Genomic DNA, 16,454 nt, shown 5'->3' with positions numbered 1-16,454 from the left:
CACCCCTCTTTCAGTGAGGTTGTTTGATATATTTGTAATACAGTTAGATTCTTTTGTCATAGTCTACATTCCATTCTGGGATCCTTTGAACTCCTACCTGATTTAAAAAAAAATGTACACATTAGGGTTCACTCTTTATGCTGTAATGTTCTCTGGGCTTTGACAAATACAACCTCCAAAGTATTCCAGGCACGTTTTCTTACCTGTATCAAACGAGGCAAGACCAACTATTGTGGTATTTCTCTATTCCTGAAGGAGAGAACTGAGGTGTGGATAAGTTCAATGAGGTCTTTAAGGTCTCAGCTTTCAGTGACATCAAGGCCTGAGCCTAAGACTTTGACTAAAGCATTGCAGTCTTTCTTCCTGCACCAATGACAGGTCCAGAGGGGGACAGGGGATGAGTGGGTCTGGCAAACAAGGTAATGTTTCAGATACAATGGTTTTGAGCTGTTTCAGGGATTTTTATGTCTCCTTGGGAATGAGCTTAGAAGAAAGGTCATAGCTTGTTGCACAAAGCCTTTCTGAAAAGTTTCAAGCTCTAATCCTTGCCTCATTCTGCTGTTTGATTATATCACTTTCAGATTATACTTTCTCTGGCTGTCTTTGGACTGAGGATAAAGTCCAAAAATTTTACAAAGCTCTGCCTAAGCTGGCCCCTGCCTATCTTTTTTTTTTTTTTTCTTTAAGATTTGGTTTATTCAGGGATCCCTGGGTGGCGCAGCGGTTTAGCGCCTGCCTTTGGCCCAGGGCGCGATCCTGGAGACCCGGGATCGAATCCCACGTCGGGCTCCCGGTGCATGGAGCCTGCTTCTCCCTCTGCCTGTGTCTCTGCCTCTCTCTCTCTCTGTGACTATCATAAATAAATAAAAAATTAAAAAAAAAAAAAAAAAAGAAACCAAGTTCTTTAAAAAAAAAAAAAAAGATTTGGTTTATTCATTCATGAGAGACACACAGAGAGAGGCAGAGACACAGGCAGAGGGAGAAGCAGGCTCCTTGCAGGGAGCCTAATGTGGGACTTGATCCCAGCCTGAGCCAAAGGCAGGCGCTCCACCACTGAGCCACCCAGGTGCCCCTGCCCTGCCTACCTCTTGAACCTTATCTTAAACCACTTTGCTCAGTGGCCTCTGGCCCTCTGATCTTCTTTTATGTGCTTGGATGCATTAAATGCCTTCCTGTGTCAGGGAATTTTGTACAAGCTGTTCTTTATACCTGGATGTCCCCCTCCTTGCCTTCTCTCTTCTCCCAGCTACCTTCTATGGACCCTTCAGATCTCAGCTCAACGGTCACATTTTCCTGGGTGTTAGCCTTCTGATCTGCATAATAGGGTTATTAGTAAGACTTACTAAATATGATTGCTATGAGAATTAAGTGAGTAAATAAGTGTAAAAAGATTAGAACAGTACCTGAACGTAGTAACTTCATATTAAAAGTAACTGTTATCATAATAAATCTAACATTATTAAAAGTTTTGTTATGATTTTTACATTACCATTATCTTTCCTGAGAATGGCCTTTCCTACCTCTGCAGACTGTCTTGTTCCTTCACTACATGGTTTCCTAGTCACCCCACCCTACACCTTTTTGCAGCACTCATCCCAATAATAATTTAAAAGCTGATTTTGTGATTGTTTAAATGTCTGTGTCCCACACATATATGTACTCCCCATGAGTATATCACTCCATCACTGTATGGTTGTGTTGATGTCTTCTCATGGGAGGAAGTATGAATGGGCCTGATGCATACTACCCATTTTAGAGATGAGAACCTGAGGCCCAGATAGTATTTGTTCATTTCTTGCCTGCCTATGAGTGGAGCTCAGTACTCTGCAGGAAAGTGCTATATAAATACCTATACAGGGATGAAATTGAAGTCTTATATTGTACTTGAGTGGGGAGGCCAGTGTTTTTGAGGCTAGACTCTGGGCCATCCAGGGGGTCTAGCTCTGCTCTGTGTCATGAATAGCCTAAGAGTTGGCTCTCTCTTTATTTGCATTATCCCAGCTCTGCCACTAACCTTCTCCAATCTGAGCTTCTGCCTTCCCATTCCCAGACGAGGGCATTTGGTTAGAGGACTCCTAATGTCCTTTGGGGGCTCTGTCTCAGCCTGCTCCTGGCCTCAAGCTGCACTAGAATCCCTGCTCCTGGGGACTCTGTGGGGACCAGTAGGACAGACAGACTAACTGTGCCCCATCTGACTTTCTCTTTCTCCAGAACCAAGATGGAGTCTGTGTCCAGTCAGTGTCAGTGATCCTGCATCAGGACCCTCGGAGGCAGGTGACCCTGACCCAAGCGGGGGATGTCCTTCTGTTTGACCAGTACAAGGTCACCCCACCCTACACAGATGGTACGGCTTTGATGGACGAGAGCTAGCTGGGAGTTGGCTGCCCAGGCCTCTTCTTCTAAGCACTGCCCCTGGCCAAAGGCACTGCCACATGGGCAAGAGCTCACGTTCTCTAATACTGGGTGGATCAGGCCAGAGGGGTACCTTGGTCCCAGGAATGTGGACTCGGGACTCGTCAGATGGTCTTTGTCCCATCCCAACATGACAATAGGCTTTACAGCAGTATGATGGCTTCTCCTAACATAAGGATATGAATGGGGCTGTTTTCCATCCCTATTTTATTATTTTTAAAGATTTTGTTTGAGAGAAGAGAGAGTATGGGGGGGGGGAGGGAGAGGGGGAGGGAGAGGGGGAGGGAGAGGGGGAGGGAGAGGGAGAGGCAGACTCCCCGCTGAGCAGGGGGCCCTACACAGGGCTAGATCCCAGGACCCCGAGATCATTACCTGAGCTGAAGGTGAACCGCTTAACTGAGCCACCCAGGCCCTGCTATTTGTTTCTTATTTACTTACTATCCTGTCTGAATCCACAAGGGATCTGTGGTAGCTTGTAGGAAGCACATCTAACAAAAATGACAAAACTGTTAAGAAATAAAATAGCACCAGAGAAAATTATAAAGCCCCCCCCCCCCCAAAAAAAAGAAAAGAAAAAAAGAATAAGGGTTCAAGAACAAGAAGAGTGGGGATGCAGGGGGAGGGGGGGTGTAAAGAGACCAAATAAATGCAAGCCACAAAAGGTGAAAAATTCACTACAATTAAAAAATTGAAAAAAAAAATTGGAAATAGCTACAATTGAATCTAAAACCACATCGTGAGCTTCCTGGTGGCCATTGTGGAAAACGAAACAAAACAAAAAAAGGGTAGTTAACAGAATTCTCCTTTGCTACAGAAGGAAGTTATTATCAGTTTCTTATGGAGGAAAAACTTTTAATTGGCATTTCATACTTAAAAAAAAAAAAGAGAGAGAGAAAAATTCTCAGCCGGGGTTGCCCTGGCAACAGGATTTCCTCAAGGCGCCCCAAGCCAACCGCTCCCTTGGGAGGGCTTCGGCGGGTGTGGACCAGGCTGGCGGGGCACGGGGTCAGGGGTCAGAGGTCGGCGAGGCCCTGCGGGCAGCGTGGGGGGGGGGGGCGGACGTGGGCACAACTTCCCACCTCCCTACCGCGGTTCTGTTGCCCAGACGCCTTTGAGATCCGGAGGCTGTCGTCCACGTCCCTGCGGGTGAGGACCAACGTGGGCGTGCGGGTGCTCTACGACCGCCAAGGGCTGCGGCTCTACCTGCAGGTGGACCAGCGATGGGCGGACGACACCGTGGGCCTCTGCGGCACCTTCAACGGCAACACGCAGGACGACTTCCTGTACGTGCCCCTGCCCCGGAAGCAGAAGGCGGGGGGGGTGGGCCCCTGAAGGCCCAGCGAGGCGCTCCCCCTTGAGCGGCCTCCGTGACGGGGCCACGCATGCGCCGTTGATCACTTATGCCTCGGCCTTTACACTGAAGCGTGTTTCTCCGAGGCGGTGCCTCAGGGTCTCCCCGGTGCGGAGGACTCGCCCGAGGAGCCCGTGGAGATGCCGACTCCTCGCCTCTACGTCTCTGGGGTCTCCTGGGTTGGGGCCCGAGGATCCTGGTTTTAATGAGTGAGCGCTGCGATCCTAGTGCGAGAGATCTACGGCTCGTGCCGTGAGAAGGGCGGTGCTACAGTGAGGTCCTGAAGTTGGTAGGCCTCGGCTGGATTGGATTTGGTTCACGCGTTTCCTTGTTTTAATTGACTGGGAACACACCTTTTTTTTTTTTTTTTTTTTTTTTTAAGATTTTATGTATTTATTCATGAGAGACACAGGCAGAGGGAGAAGCAGGCTCCACGCAGGGAGCCCGACGCGGGCCTCGATCCCGGGTCTCCAAGGTCACGCCCTGGGCCACGGCGGCGCTAAACCGCTGGGCCACCCGGGCTGCCCTGGGAACACCTTTAGATGAGCTGAGCGTAGGCCTCCAGTGAGCCATTGATGCCCAAACTCCTGCTTTCTATACTCCCCCCCCCCCAAAAAAAAAAGTTGGGGTGGTAGGTGGTTTCACTCATTGATTCAGTCTCAGATCGGTTGAATTAAACCCATTTCAGGAAACAGTGGTTGCAGGTGTATTCTCACAGCTAGGCTTATGGTTCAAGTAATCAGGTATTAAATAAAAGACATTTCTATGGAAATGAAAGAACACCGATGGTTATGAATTGGATTAAATGTTAAGCCCGTGCCTGAGTTCTAAGGGCAGCCAGTTGGGAAGATTTCTGGATGTCAGACTTTAAGCATCTTCACAGAGAGTGAGGGCAGCTTGAGGGAATCTGACAGATGTTCCCGGTTTGTAGTTCAGATGTTTCCGGGGATCTTGTGAGTAGCCCAGAGAGCAACAGGCACACACAGATCGTCTATGAATTTGTTATTACGGTGATTTCTTTACCTCAGGTTATTGATATTTAGGGCGCCTGGGTGGCTCAGTCAGTTAAGCGTCCGCCTTCAGCTCCGGGCGTGATCTCAGGGTCCTGGGATCCAGCTCCGTATCGGGCTCCCTGCTCAGTGGGCCGGTCTAAGCCATAGATCTTTCCTGCCTAGTGCATGAGGGTTGCACCATGTGAGCCTCCCCACCTTCAGGGGAAGGCTGTTTCCCGAGGCCTGACCGAGAATCGAGAGAAAGCCTGTCTGGGTGTGGATACGGTTTAGGGACTTGGGAGGGGACGAGAGTCAGACTTTCCAGAAAGGGGAATCAAGGGTTGACCTTGAAGGTTAGAGGTTCTGGCTGCTTTTTCAAGTTACATGCATTAGGTGATGCAGAAGTAAAAAGGAGAGGAAAAAAAAGAAAAAAAAAAAAAAAAAGGAGAGGCTTTCTTCAGCCAGAGAGGACATTCTTCAGATTCTTTCGGAAAAACAAGAATAAGAAGAAACGAAGAGCTTTTAAATGCATGCACATTAAAAAAAAAAAAAAAAAAAAGTAGCATTCTACTCTGTCTTGCTTGGCGGGGTGGACATGAGGGCAACTGGCCAGCCTGGTGGAGACAGCCCCTTGCTTAGTGGGTGGGCGACTTGCAGCTCTCCCCAATGGGAGCTCTGGGCAGAGAAGTTGCTGTGCTCGCACTGCTCAGGAGCGCAAGGGTAGCGTGCTGAGCGCGGCAGCACCTGTCCCAGCCCTGCGCCTTAGGGTCTCTGCGGCCTGCCGTCTTGGAGACTGGTGATGTCCAGGAGGCATGCTTTCCCCCTTTCCTTCCTTTATTACCACTCGCATGACTATTTCCTGGCTAGAGGGGAAGGTTAGGCAAAGGAACTTGCAGGAGCTGCTCATGGAGAAGGAAAGAGGAAGGTTTAATCCGGGGAAGTTTGGTTCACGGCGTCCCTGTTTCTGTCCGACATGAAGAGCTGGGAGTAGGTGGTGAACATAGGGTAGGAGGTGGCCCCCAGCCACGTTTGAGCCCCTTTGGAGCCTGTTAGATAGCCTGTTAAATGTGACGTGTGTGCGCATGTGTATACATCCATAATCGTCTGTGTTTGTATGTGACGGTGTAGACTCCCTTGGCTGTCTGCATGTCTGGCATATATTTGTGCTCTGCATATGTCTGTGTGTGTGGTGAGGGTGCGTGTGAGTGGTGTTTGTAGGTCTGTGTGGCATGCGTGTCTCTGAGTGTGTGGGCTCATGCTTGGTCTGTGTGTGTATATGTGAGTAGACACTTATTTGGGCGTATGCTCTACGTCCACCTGAGTACACATGGCACGTGTGTGAGTGTGGCTATGCCGTGACTGCAGGTCCCCGGTGGGTGTGCCCGAGAGCACCCCACAGCTCTTTGGCAACTCCTGGAAAACACTGTCTGCCTGCTCCCCACTGGTCTCCGGCTCCCCGCTGGACCCCTGTGATGTGCACTTGCAAGCAGGTGAGTAGGGAGTGGGGGGGACTGGAGAGGAGTGAGATGGGAACTCTGGGCCTGAGGAGGCTGGGCAGGGGGGGCAGAAGTGATAAGGGCAGGTGGGGGAGCTGCAGAGAGGGGACTTTTGTTCCCTCCCAGTAAGGGCTGGGCACATGGGAGCTTCAGGCCCTACCGCTGCTGCATAGACGCGGATGGGTGCTGGCTCTCCCATCTCAGGGTGAAAGCCTAAGCCCTCACGGTGGCCCCACTAGGCCCTGCACTCTGCCTGTCCCCCGGGCCCCCCACGCTGCTGCAGCCACCCGCCTCTTGCTGTTCCTCCTCCACAGCCAGGTCTGCTCTCTGCTCCAGGCCTTTAGACTTGCCCTTCCCTCCACCTGGAATGCTCTTCCCTCACTAAACACCGGCCATACTCCCTCACCTCTTCAACTTGTAGTTCACACTTCCTGTCGCCACAGACATGCCTTCCTGACCTTGTTTAAAATTGCAGTTGCCCTGCCCACGCCTCCTTCAATGCCCATCTGCCTTCCCACCTTTCTCTCCCTCTGAGGCCTTCCCCTTCCCCTTCGCCCTGTAAGTTGTGCAGTCTCTGGACCACAGCGTAAGCAGGAGTTTTGTTCACTCCTCCCAGCATGTGGATTCATATCCCGTGCAAGGTGGACCATGTTGCATGAATGTGCTACACACACACATACACACACTCGCCCTCGGCCTCGCCCTCGCCCTCCTTTAGTCATTTACCCCCATGCCCTGGCCTACTATACACACACACACCCTCCCATCCACCTTCTCATGCCAACCACCCTGACTGTGAGGTGGGGCGCGGAGAGGTAGGAGAGGCCCCAGGAAGAGGCTGGGGCCCGGGGCACCAGGCAGACCAGCTCCCTGCTCCCCACCCCTGCTCTTCCCATCCAGCCTCCTTTGCAGTGCAGTCCTGCAGCGTGCTCACCGGGGAGCTGTTTGCGCCCTGCTCCGCGTACCTGAGCCCTGTGCCCTACTTTGAGCAGTGCCGCCAGGATGCCTGCCGCTGCGGGCAGCCCTGCCTGTGTGCCACACTGGCCCACTATGCTCACCTGTGCCGGCGCCATGGGCTCCCCGTTGACTTCCGTGCCCACGTGCCTGCCTGTGGTGAGTGCCCCACACAGGTGCCCCCACAGGAGGGTGGCCCGAGGAGCCTGAGCTCCAGACCCATGTGTTCACCTGCCCCTCTGCCACCTGCCACCCCCCACCCCACCCCTCTTCCATGCTGTCCATCCCCTTGGCCACCCAGGCCTGCCACTCAGGACATGTGACACTGGCTGCTTCTCTGTTACCCTCACCTCCAGCCCATCTCCAAGTCCTGCCAGGCCTGTCAATTGGAGATTGAAATCCACCCACTTGTCACCACCTCCACTGCCACCACCCGGGGCTGGGGCTTCCCAGTAGGCCTCCCTGCAGCCCGAGCGAGCCTTCTCGAGATCACTGGCTCCCATTGCCCTCAGTGCACATATGCCTCAATGGGCATGAGCTGGCCCTTGCTCACCCTCCCACACCTGGGCCACAGTCCTCCCCATGTCTCAGTTGTCTCTGTGCCCCCAGCCCTAGCACAAGCCCCACTCACAGTGAGCTCTTAGCACATGTTTGTTGAAGAAATGAAAAGAGTCTGTCTTGGGAGCCAAGAGATCTGAGGTCTGTGCCAGCCCTGCAGGTAACTGCTGTGTGCCCCTGGCAAGGCCCTGCCACTCTCTGAACCAGAGTTTCTCCAGAGGCGACTAGACAGGACCAGTGGTTTGTAACCCTGGCTGCACATTGGACTCACCATAGGAGCTTTTAAAGAAAAATGCACATATCTGTGCTACGTTCAGTATCGATGAAAAGAACATATCTGGCAATGGGGGTCGGCATCAACATTTTTAAATGGAGACTGATGTGTAGACTGGGTGAGAACAACAGCTTGACAGTCTGGCTCTGGCAGGTACAGGAGACCCTGAGGGAGTGGGATGCTGGCCAGATGAGGAGAGTAGCCTTGAATCTTTGGACAGAGGGCCCTAAGAGGCTGCTAAATGGGCCACATTGATCTTCACAGCCCACGTGTGTTATAGTTGTGGAAGTGAGAGGGACAGAAGTGTGTGGAATACCCACCTGTGCCTGTGCCTGTGTCTATGTGTAGGTGATGGATGGGTGTAGGACTGTCAGTGAGTGGTGACCTCTGCCCTCCCCAAGTATCACTACCTAAGAGGAACACCCTGCGGAGAAAAAGAAATACCAATGGCAGGGTCCAGGCTGAGCTCTAGAAGGGGACCCAGCCCTGCCACTGTGCCATTGTAGTGGGAGGAAGTGGGACTCTGCAGTCAGACCTGGGTTCAAATCCCATGTCTGACCTTGATCCGCTCTGTGACCTTGAACAAAGTTCTTCTCTGGTTCTCAGTTCTCATCAGGATGATGACCCCACCCCCACACAATTGTGGGGAGGAGGGAGACAAAGCACACGGTTTCATTTCCCACTACAGCACTGTCCTGTGAGGCCACCAAGGAGTATAGCCCCTGTGTGGCCCTGTGTGGACAAACCTGCCAGGACCTGGCCGGCCCTGTGACCTGTGGGGCTGGTGGCAGCAGTGACCTCAGTGGGGATGAGTGTGTAGAAGGCTGTACCTGCCCGCCGGACACCTATCTGGATACCCAGGCTGACCTCTGTGTTCCTAGGTGAGTGGGCTAGCTTGACCTCTGTCAGGGAGTGGGAGGGGGGAAGCTGAGGAGGGCATCTGAGGCTGGGGAGGCTGACTGCATTTCTCATGTCCCTGCTTCATCTCATAGTCATAGGGCAGAGCTTGTTGGGTGGCTGGGTGGGTGGGTTTTCTCCCTTGGACCCCTCCCTCCAGGCCTTTTTCCTCAGCCCCAGCTCTTTAGACCACTCCAGCCTGGCTGCCCCATGAGACAGAATAACAAGCCCACAGAAACAGCCTCTCTCCCTTCATCTCCTCTTTCCTTTCACAAATATTTATTGACCACCTCGTATGTTCTAGACAATTCTAGACCCTGGAAATTCAGCAGCAGACAAAACAGAATCCTGCCCTCATGGAGCTCACATTCTTGTGCCAGGACAGATTAATAAAAAAACAGACACTTAAAGGGTCTGGTGGTAACAAGCTACAAACAGGTGGGAGGGGTTACTGTTGTGTCGCATGGGGTGAGTACAGGAGGAAGGCCTTTCTGCTGAGGTGACGTGAGCAAAGATGGGGTGAAGTGAGGGAAGAGTGCTCTAGGCCAAGGGAACAGCTAGCTCTGAGGCTGGTTGAGGCGTGTCCTTAGTGTGATTGGAGGCAGGGGTGGGAGGTGGTGACCTCACAGGATCCCAGGGCTGACTGGCAAAGCCCTTGGTCCCCTCTTGGCCTGCTTCTCCTCTAGAATGGTGTCACATTCCACTGAGAGGTGGGGGCTGGAGAGGGGCTCCTGTAGGGGGTATATCGCAATCACTCAGAGACCTTTCCAAACTATAGGATCCTCTTTTGAGATCCCCACCCCTGGCGGTTGAGTATTGCCAACAAAAGGGCCTCTGAGGTTTATATGGGGGGAGGGGTTGGAGAGGGAGAAGGTGGCTGAGAAGCACAGGGGTTGGATGAGTTCAGACATCCCTTCCAGCCTTCAGTTGGTTTGCTCCAAGGCCTGTCCTTTGCCAGGACTGGCAGGGGCCATGGAAGATGTGTGAGGAGGATACTGTCTTTGGCCTCAGCTGACCTACAAAGAGGAGCCAAAAGAGAGCATAAGGGACCCTGTGAGGAATAGATGAGATGACATATTTGGAGGGCCTAGCCTGGTGTTCAGAATGTTTAACAATCGGTATGGTGTGGGCACTGAGCGATCAGAACAAATGCTGGGTGTGAATGAGCAGGAGGAGAATACCCTTCCTGCATCTGTCCCTCTCACCAGCCCGGGCTCAGGAAGCGTGGCCCTGTTCTTGTCACCTCTCTTTTCCCTGGCCCCAGGGAGGTTGGCTTCGGGTGGACAGAGACCAGAGAGGCTATCTTTGTTCTGGCTCGCTGGATGGCCCTGACCTCGGTTCCTGGTGCCAGTCTGGCTTCCCCACTCCCTGGAGATGTGTCACCTGTCACAGCAGATGCCATTTCTCATCTCTGTGCCCTTATACCCCTGGCTGCTGAGGGCTGGGGTCCCCATCCTCGGCAGTCCCTAACCTGGCTCCTGAGTCGGCTCACTTTTCTCTGGTCCTGGGTTTTACAGGAACCAGTGCTCCTGCCACTTTCAAGGAATGGACTATCCCCCTGGAGACAGCGACATCCCATCTCTGGGCCACTGGTGAGCTCCCTAGATAGCAGCGTCAGTGTCCTCTCTTTAAATGGAAGTTGCTGACTGAAGAAAATACAGCCGAGCAGATCTTTCCACAAAGCAGTGCTCACCCTCCGCCTCTGTGCAGTGGGCCAGGGACAGAGAGGGGATACATGTCTGAGCCCTGCAGGGGCCCGAGCACAGCAGCTTACAGTCTGTGGCTCTGCAGTGACTGAGTCAGCTAATCCCAGTGCGCCCCCACTCCCCCTCTCTCTGCAGCCACTGTAAAGATGGAGTCATGAGCTGCGATAGCAGAGCCCCAGGTAAGGTGGAAGGGGACGGGTTCTCCTGGGGGCTCCTCCACAGTAGTGGGGTTATGGAGAGGAGAGTGGGGAGCTTGAAGATAGACCAGGACGGAGAGAGCCCAGCCACGTCTTGCCTCACACTGAGCCTCCTGTATTCCTTGCCGCCTTGGGAGAGGCTCCAGTTTGGAGGGCGGCATCCAGAAATCCTGGCCCAACCTCAGCCCCACGCTAGCGGCTGTCCCTCCTGCTTCTCAAGAAGGAGAGGCTGAGACTCTGTCTTCATCAGGGGCAGCCAGCGGGGCTGTTTGGACAGTCCCTCGACCTCCCATGGGGCCTGGGTTTCCCGATCTGAGCTGTCACTCATCTGCTAAGGCTGACTCTGTGCCCAGCCATGTGGTAGACTTGGGGGCACAGAGCTGGGGAGGACAGCCTGGGCCTTTGAGACCGTCCCAGACAATAGAGGTGGGGGTAAGGTAGCATGGTGGTGGGGCAGCCTGTGAAGGAGGTGGAGATGGTAGAGAGGGCACTGGAGCAGGAGGGCAGGGAGCAGTGAGGATGGGGATTGGCACAGAGGGGTCAGAGAATACTCATATGGCAGGTGGCAAAGAACAGGGCTTCCAGAGTCTGGCAGCCCTGGGTTCAAATCTTGCCTAGTGCTTGCAGGCTGTTCAGCCCTGGGTAACTCACTTCACCTCTCTGAGCCTTCGCTTCCTCTTTTGCATATATGGCCTGGAATTCTGTGTTTTCTTTTTGTTGCTTTTGGCTTCAGACTGCTTCCTCTTTGGGACTTTTACCTCATCTCCTGTGCCTATTCGTTTCTCTCTGCGCCATCCCAAGCTGGGCTTGAAACTCACCTCCTTTTTATTGATTTCCCTAAAAAAGATCACTTACACGAGGTGTAAGCATGCACAGCTGACTTGATTGAAGGCTCAGAGAGAGGGGGGGGTTTATATCACAGAAACATAGGTCATGGGAAATTGACTTTCCTGTTGTTAAAAGTCCTCTGGCCATGCTGCATCACAATCCTCTTTCTGGCTCATCTCCTGGTCTCTTTGGAGGTACTTCTCTCGCCTTATTATGGCTTTGAAAGCAGAAGTCCCTTCTTTCCATTGTATGGGAAATGGGGGATGCTAATACCTCACAGAGTTGTTGCAGGATCCAGTATGATAACGCATGTGAAGTGCCTGGAGCAGTATCTGGTGGAGAGGACGTGATACCCTTGGTACTGGTAGTGTGGTGCTTGTCCTGTGTGTCAGCACACAGCCCTCCCTCCCTCTATGATGTGCATCTGGGAACCCAAGGAATGCCTCTGAAAGCATCATCACCCCATCTCTCCCTGCACCGTCCAGCTGTTGGGTCGCTAGGTCTCCCTGGCCACCCCTGCCACCCAGGAGCTCCCCTCCCCTCACCTGACACTAGGGCCTGGTGTCTCAAACATCCTGCTGAGCATCCAGGCTCCTCCCAGCAGCCACCGTCTTCTCTTCCAGCCATCAGCTGCCCGGCGGGCCAGGTCTTCGTGAACTGCAGTGACCTGCACGCCGACCCCAGCCTGAGCAGAGAGAGGACATGTGAGCAGCAGCTGCTGAACCTGAGCGTGCCAGCTCATGGCCCCTGTCTCTCGGGCTGTGCCTGTCCCCAGGGGTGAGTATCCATATTGCCTGGTCCCCCTCTCCAGGAGGCTGGCAGAGCCAGGGGCCACGAGACAGAGGGAGGGGCAAGGAATTCCTCACTTGGCCACGCAGGAGGGATGGCTGTGTGATCATGTAAGGGCCAGCACAGAATCTGAGAAAGAACAGTGGTGTGGGGACCCAGCCTGGAATGGATCCTTCTTGGCTCTGCTTCTTGCTGTGGTGTGACCTTGGATGATGAAAAGGCCTAGCCTGTCTGAGGCTCTGTTTTTCATCTGTACAGTGGGAATGATAATAACGCCTACCACTTCAGCATGTTGTCATGAGGAGTACAGGCATTGCTGAAGTGGAAGCACTGAATGGGGTGTGTGGCACGCTCCAGAGGAGTGGGTTGAAGCCCATGAGAGAAAAGCCATGTTTCACCCCTCTGCCCCTTTCTCTACGAAGGCCTGACCAGAGCCCTCAGGTGGAGGGCTGGTGCCCCTGTAATACTCCAAAAAGAAAGGCCCCACCCAGTGGAAATAGTCTCCCACCCAGGTGTCTGAGACACCACACAAGCTGAGTTTTGTGGGCGTGCCTCGTGGGCTGCGGGGCTGGCATCCTTCTTCACCAGTGCTTGTTCCTGATTCTGGTCTCACTTCAGGTGTGGGCCAAGAAGTTCGCTGCCTGATTCAATGACTTGGCAGCCCAGGGTTGTCCTTCAGCTGGGGCAGAGCTTGGTGGTCAGCTGGGAGTTCTGGCCAGGCCTGGCAGTCAAGGGAAGTGAGGGGGTGGGGGGATCAAGCTGGTAAGACGAGGGAATAGTCAGTTCCGGCTTTACTATTTATAAGACAACTTGCTTTTATCACCTCCTTCAATCTCAGAGCCTCTTTGGGAGGAAGGAAGGAAGGATCATTACTCTCCTTTTGCAGATGAAGAAACTGAGGCGAAGGGCAGGGTGGAGAGAAGTGGTTGGTCCAGGAGCCGTGACTCAAACCCAACTTTGCTTACTCCGGATCCTGCCCTTTGGCCAGAGCATGCCAGCTCTGTGAGGCCGGGGGTCTGGTCCCCCATACAGAGGTCATATTGTGGGCTAGGAGCCACCCCTTCCCAGGCAAAGGCATCCACAAGAGACCCCTGTGAGGTCTCAAAAGCCTCCTTTTGAGGATCCTTGCCACAGAATCCTTGCCACCACTTAAGTGGCAGGGTGTGGACGATACTTGCTGCCACATAGGCCCCAGAGGAGCTTATGAGGAATGTCTGTCATTGAAGGCCCCTTGCGTCACTCTCCTTGTGTGTACAAGCCTGCCTCTCTGAGGACAGGGAGAGCCATTGCCTCTGGGGTCAGGAACTGAGGGTTGCTCACTGCCACCTGTGATGACAAGGCCACAGAGGCCAGGTGGAACTGAGAGCTGGGCCAGTGACCCATCCTGTGACTTCCCTGAACATGTTTTCATCTGTACAATGAGGGCTGCTGACTCCCTCCCAGAGGGGCTCGGGAATGAAGGATTCAGTGAGAGTGCTCTCATGACAGTGCTTTGTGGTCTCAAACTATACTCCTCAAACATTAATGTGCATGCGCATGCACCATCAGGGATTTGAGCCTGATTCAGGAGGCCTGGGCAGGGGGGACCTGTAACTCTGCATTTCTAGCAAGCTCCCAGGAGATCCCAATACTGCTGGTCTGGCCACTACAATTTGAATAGCAGGGTTCTAGAACATTATCCACCATTAAGAATTAGCTTAACTCAGATAAAAAAGCCAGAGTGGTATTCCCTTTTCAATCCCCAGGTTAACAAAGGGATGGATAGAATGTGAAGATTTCTAATGGGCTGGGTAACCTGTGACAAGTTACACGGCCACCTGGGCATCCGTTTTCTTGTCCGTAAGCTGCGACTGGTTGTTTGTTGGCTGAGTCTGAGCAGGGCAGCACTGGAATCCTCTTCCTCTGTTCTTGGCCTTTTAAAGTTCAGTTCAGGTCCTGAAGCTGTATTGAGAACATGGACAGTCCAGAGTCCTGGGGGGAGGGGGGAGGCCCCCCCAGCTCAGTCACCTGAATATTTGTCACTGACTAGGTGACATCAGACAAGTCACTTTTCCTGAGCCTAGGTGTCCTCGTCTGTGAATTGAGGATAGTAATCCCACCTTGCAGGGCTCTTGCGAAATTTGAATGAGGCAGTGGCTGCAAGGAGCCAGGCACTGTGTAGTAAGTGCTCCCTAAGACTTGTGTTCTTCCCTTTCTTAATACCGAACACTATCCAATACTGAATTTCTTAATACTGAATACTTAATACTTAACACTGAACCCTTAATACTGAATGCCATATTAATACTGAATTCCCTTTCTTAATCTTAATACTGAATATTTAATACTGAACTGGGGTATTTGCCACAGTGGCTCGCATGCTGTGTCAAATGCCCTATGAGGAGCTTACACACATTCTGTAGGGGTTTGTCAAAGGGAAACTATTAGAGCCTCAACTTGTAAAGAAAGGACAAGGATTTCCTGCCATTCTGGAATATCCCCTTGGGAGCTGGGGTAGGGCTTCCAAAGATGCCTAAGTATTATCCTAACCATCCCTGCCTGGGACCCTCTGGGACCCTGGGCCCCATATCCCTCTCCATTTATAAGAATCTCTGGGTGCCATGTATTGTTCCAAAGGACCCCGAGCCACTACAGAGCCACTAGGGCTGTTTGTGCCACTTCAGATTTCTTTGCATCTGGCTGCCAAGCCAAGGGTCCTGGGGCCACTAAGCAGTATATAGTACAGTGGTTGTAAGCACAGACTCTGTAGTTAGGCTTGCATCTTGATTCCACCACTTACTAGGTGAGTTAGTTAACTTCCTTGAGTCTTAGTTTCCTCATTTGTAAAGTAACACAGAGTAAGTGCTCTATGTGAGCAGACAAGCATTGTTTTCCTCATTTGGATGTCATGCATTTGCAGATGTCTTCTGAGGATCCCTTAATAGGTAAGGAGAAGGTGCTCCGCAGGATGAGAGCACCTTGAGGACAGAGGACAGAGCTTCTCTCTGTTTTGGACACACAGCAGTACTCAAGAACAGGCAGGTCTGCATCGGGCCAGGGAAGGAGCAAGGAATGAATGGTGGGCAGCAGGAAAGATCCCTCGGGAGGTGGCAAGTGGCAAGGCCTGGGCTGAAGGTGGAAGGCATGAGCCAGCCTACTGTTGGTGTCTGATGTAATTATGGGTAGAGGAGGGACAAGCAACCAATATTTATTGTGTATCAGGCGCTAGGCAGTGTGCCCAGGTCTGTAATGAAATTCTCATAATGACCTTGGGAGGAAGGCATCATTACCCCTGTTTTCCGCACAAAAAAACAGGCTTAGGAAGGTTAAGTGGCTTCAGGGAAAACAATGGATTAAACACATGCTTTTTTTTCCCCTCTGCTTCCTCCCACAATGAAATACTGGTAATGGAGGGAAAAAAAAACACACACACACCAAACCTATAAGTCCCCAGGGACAAAGAGAACGGGCATGGGAAAGAGAGTAGCATAAGATGGGTCAATAGTTTTTGAGAAACAAACAAGAGTGGATGTGTGGAAACTGACCTTGCAGAGCAGCAGTTGACAGCTGATGCTTGCAGAGGAGGAGGCCGAGGAGAAACAGCCTAGGTTGTGTTGACAGCTTCAGGGTCAGGAGGCCCCAGGCATCTCAGAAGGTGGGGTAGTGGGGGGAGACAGGAGGATATCCCATGCAGGGCCATGTCAACCCCCCCAGGCCTCCTCCCTCATGTCACACAACTGCCCTAACCCCATGCCGCAGGAGAAAGGTGGTAAAAGTTTCTGCTGGAACCAGATCAGAGACTTTGATCTCAGGAGCCCCAGGAGGGATGAGATGCAGAGTAAAAACAGGGAGATTAAATGAAAGTCTAGTGGACCTCAGTCCTCTTCTCCAGCTTGGTTTCCACAATAATGGCATTGAAGCTTCTGCCTCCCAGGCTGGAGATGAAGAGGGTTCTTCTCTTGAAAATGGGCTGGGCCAAGAGAAAAAAAATTCACGGAAACTGACATTTTAGGGGTTCTTC

The 16,454-nt window shown here is 52.4% G+C and overlaps 1 protein-coding gene across 1 annotated transcript in view; it reads left to right on the top strand.

Annotated features, from left to right (window-relative positions):
* Window positions 1-16,454, top strand: part of OTOG (otogelin) — a 90,310-nt gene that overhangs the window by 17,818 nt on the left and 56,038 nt on the right. Inside the window, exons 16-23 of the mRNA XM_072793691.1 lie at window positions 2,212-2,344; window positions 3,518-3,695; window positions 6,121-6,245; window positions 7,152-7,364; window positions 8,726-8,918; window positions 10,452-10,526; window positions 10,776-10,819; window positions 12,289-12,442. Of these exons, the coding sequence (XP_072649792.1) occupies window positions 2,212-2,344; window positions 3,518-3,695; window positions 6,121-6,245; window positions 7,152-7,364; window positions 8,726-8,918; window positions 10,452-10,526; window positions 10,776-10,819; window positions 12,289-12,442 (1,115 nt within the window). The remainder of the gene's footprint in view (window positions 1-2,211; window positions 2,345-3,517; window positions 3,696-6,120; window positions 6,246-7,151; window positions 7,365-8,725; window positions 8,919-10,451; window positions 10,527-10,775; window positions 10,820-12,288; window positions 12,443-16,454) is intronic.

The sequence above is a fragment of the Canis lupus genome, chromosome 23 (assembly GCF_048164855.1).
Source record: "Canis lupus baileyi chromosome 23, mCanLup2.hap1, whole genome shotgun sequence".
NCBI lineage: Eukaryota > Metazoa > Chordata > Mammalia > Carnivora > Canidae > Canis > Canis lupus.
The sequence above is the reverse complement of the archived record's forward strand: the minus strand, read 5'-3'. Positions and strand labels throughout refer to the sequence as shown.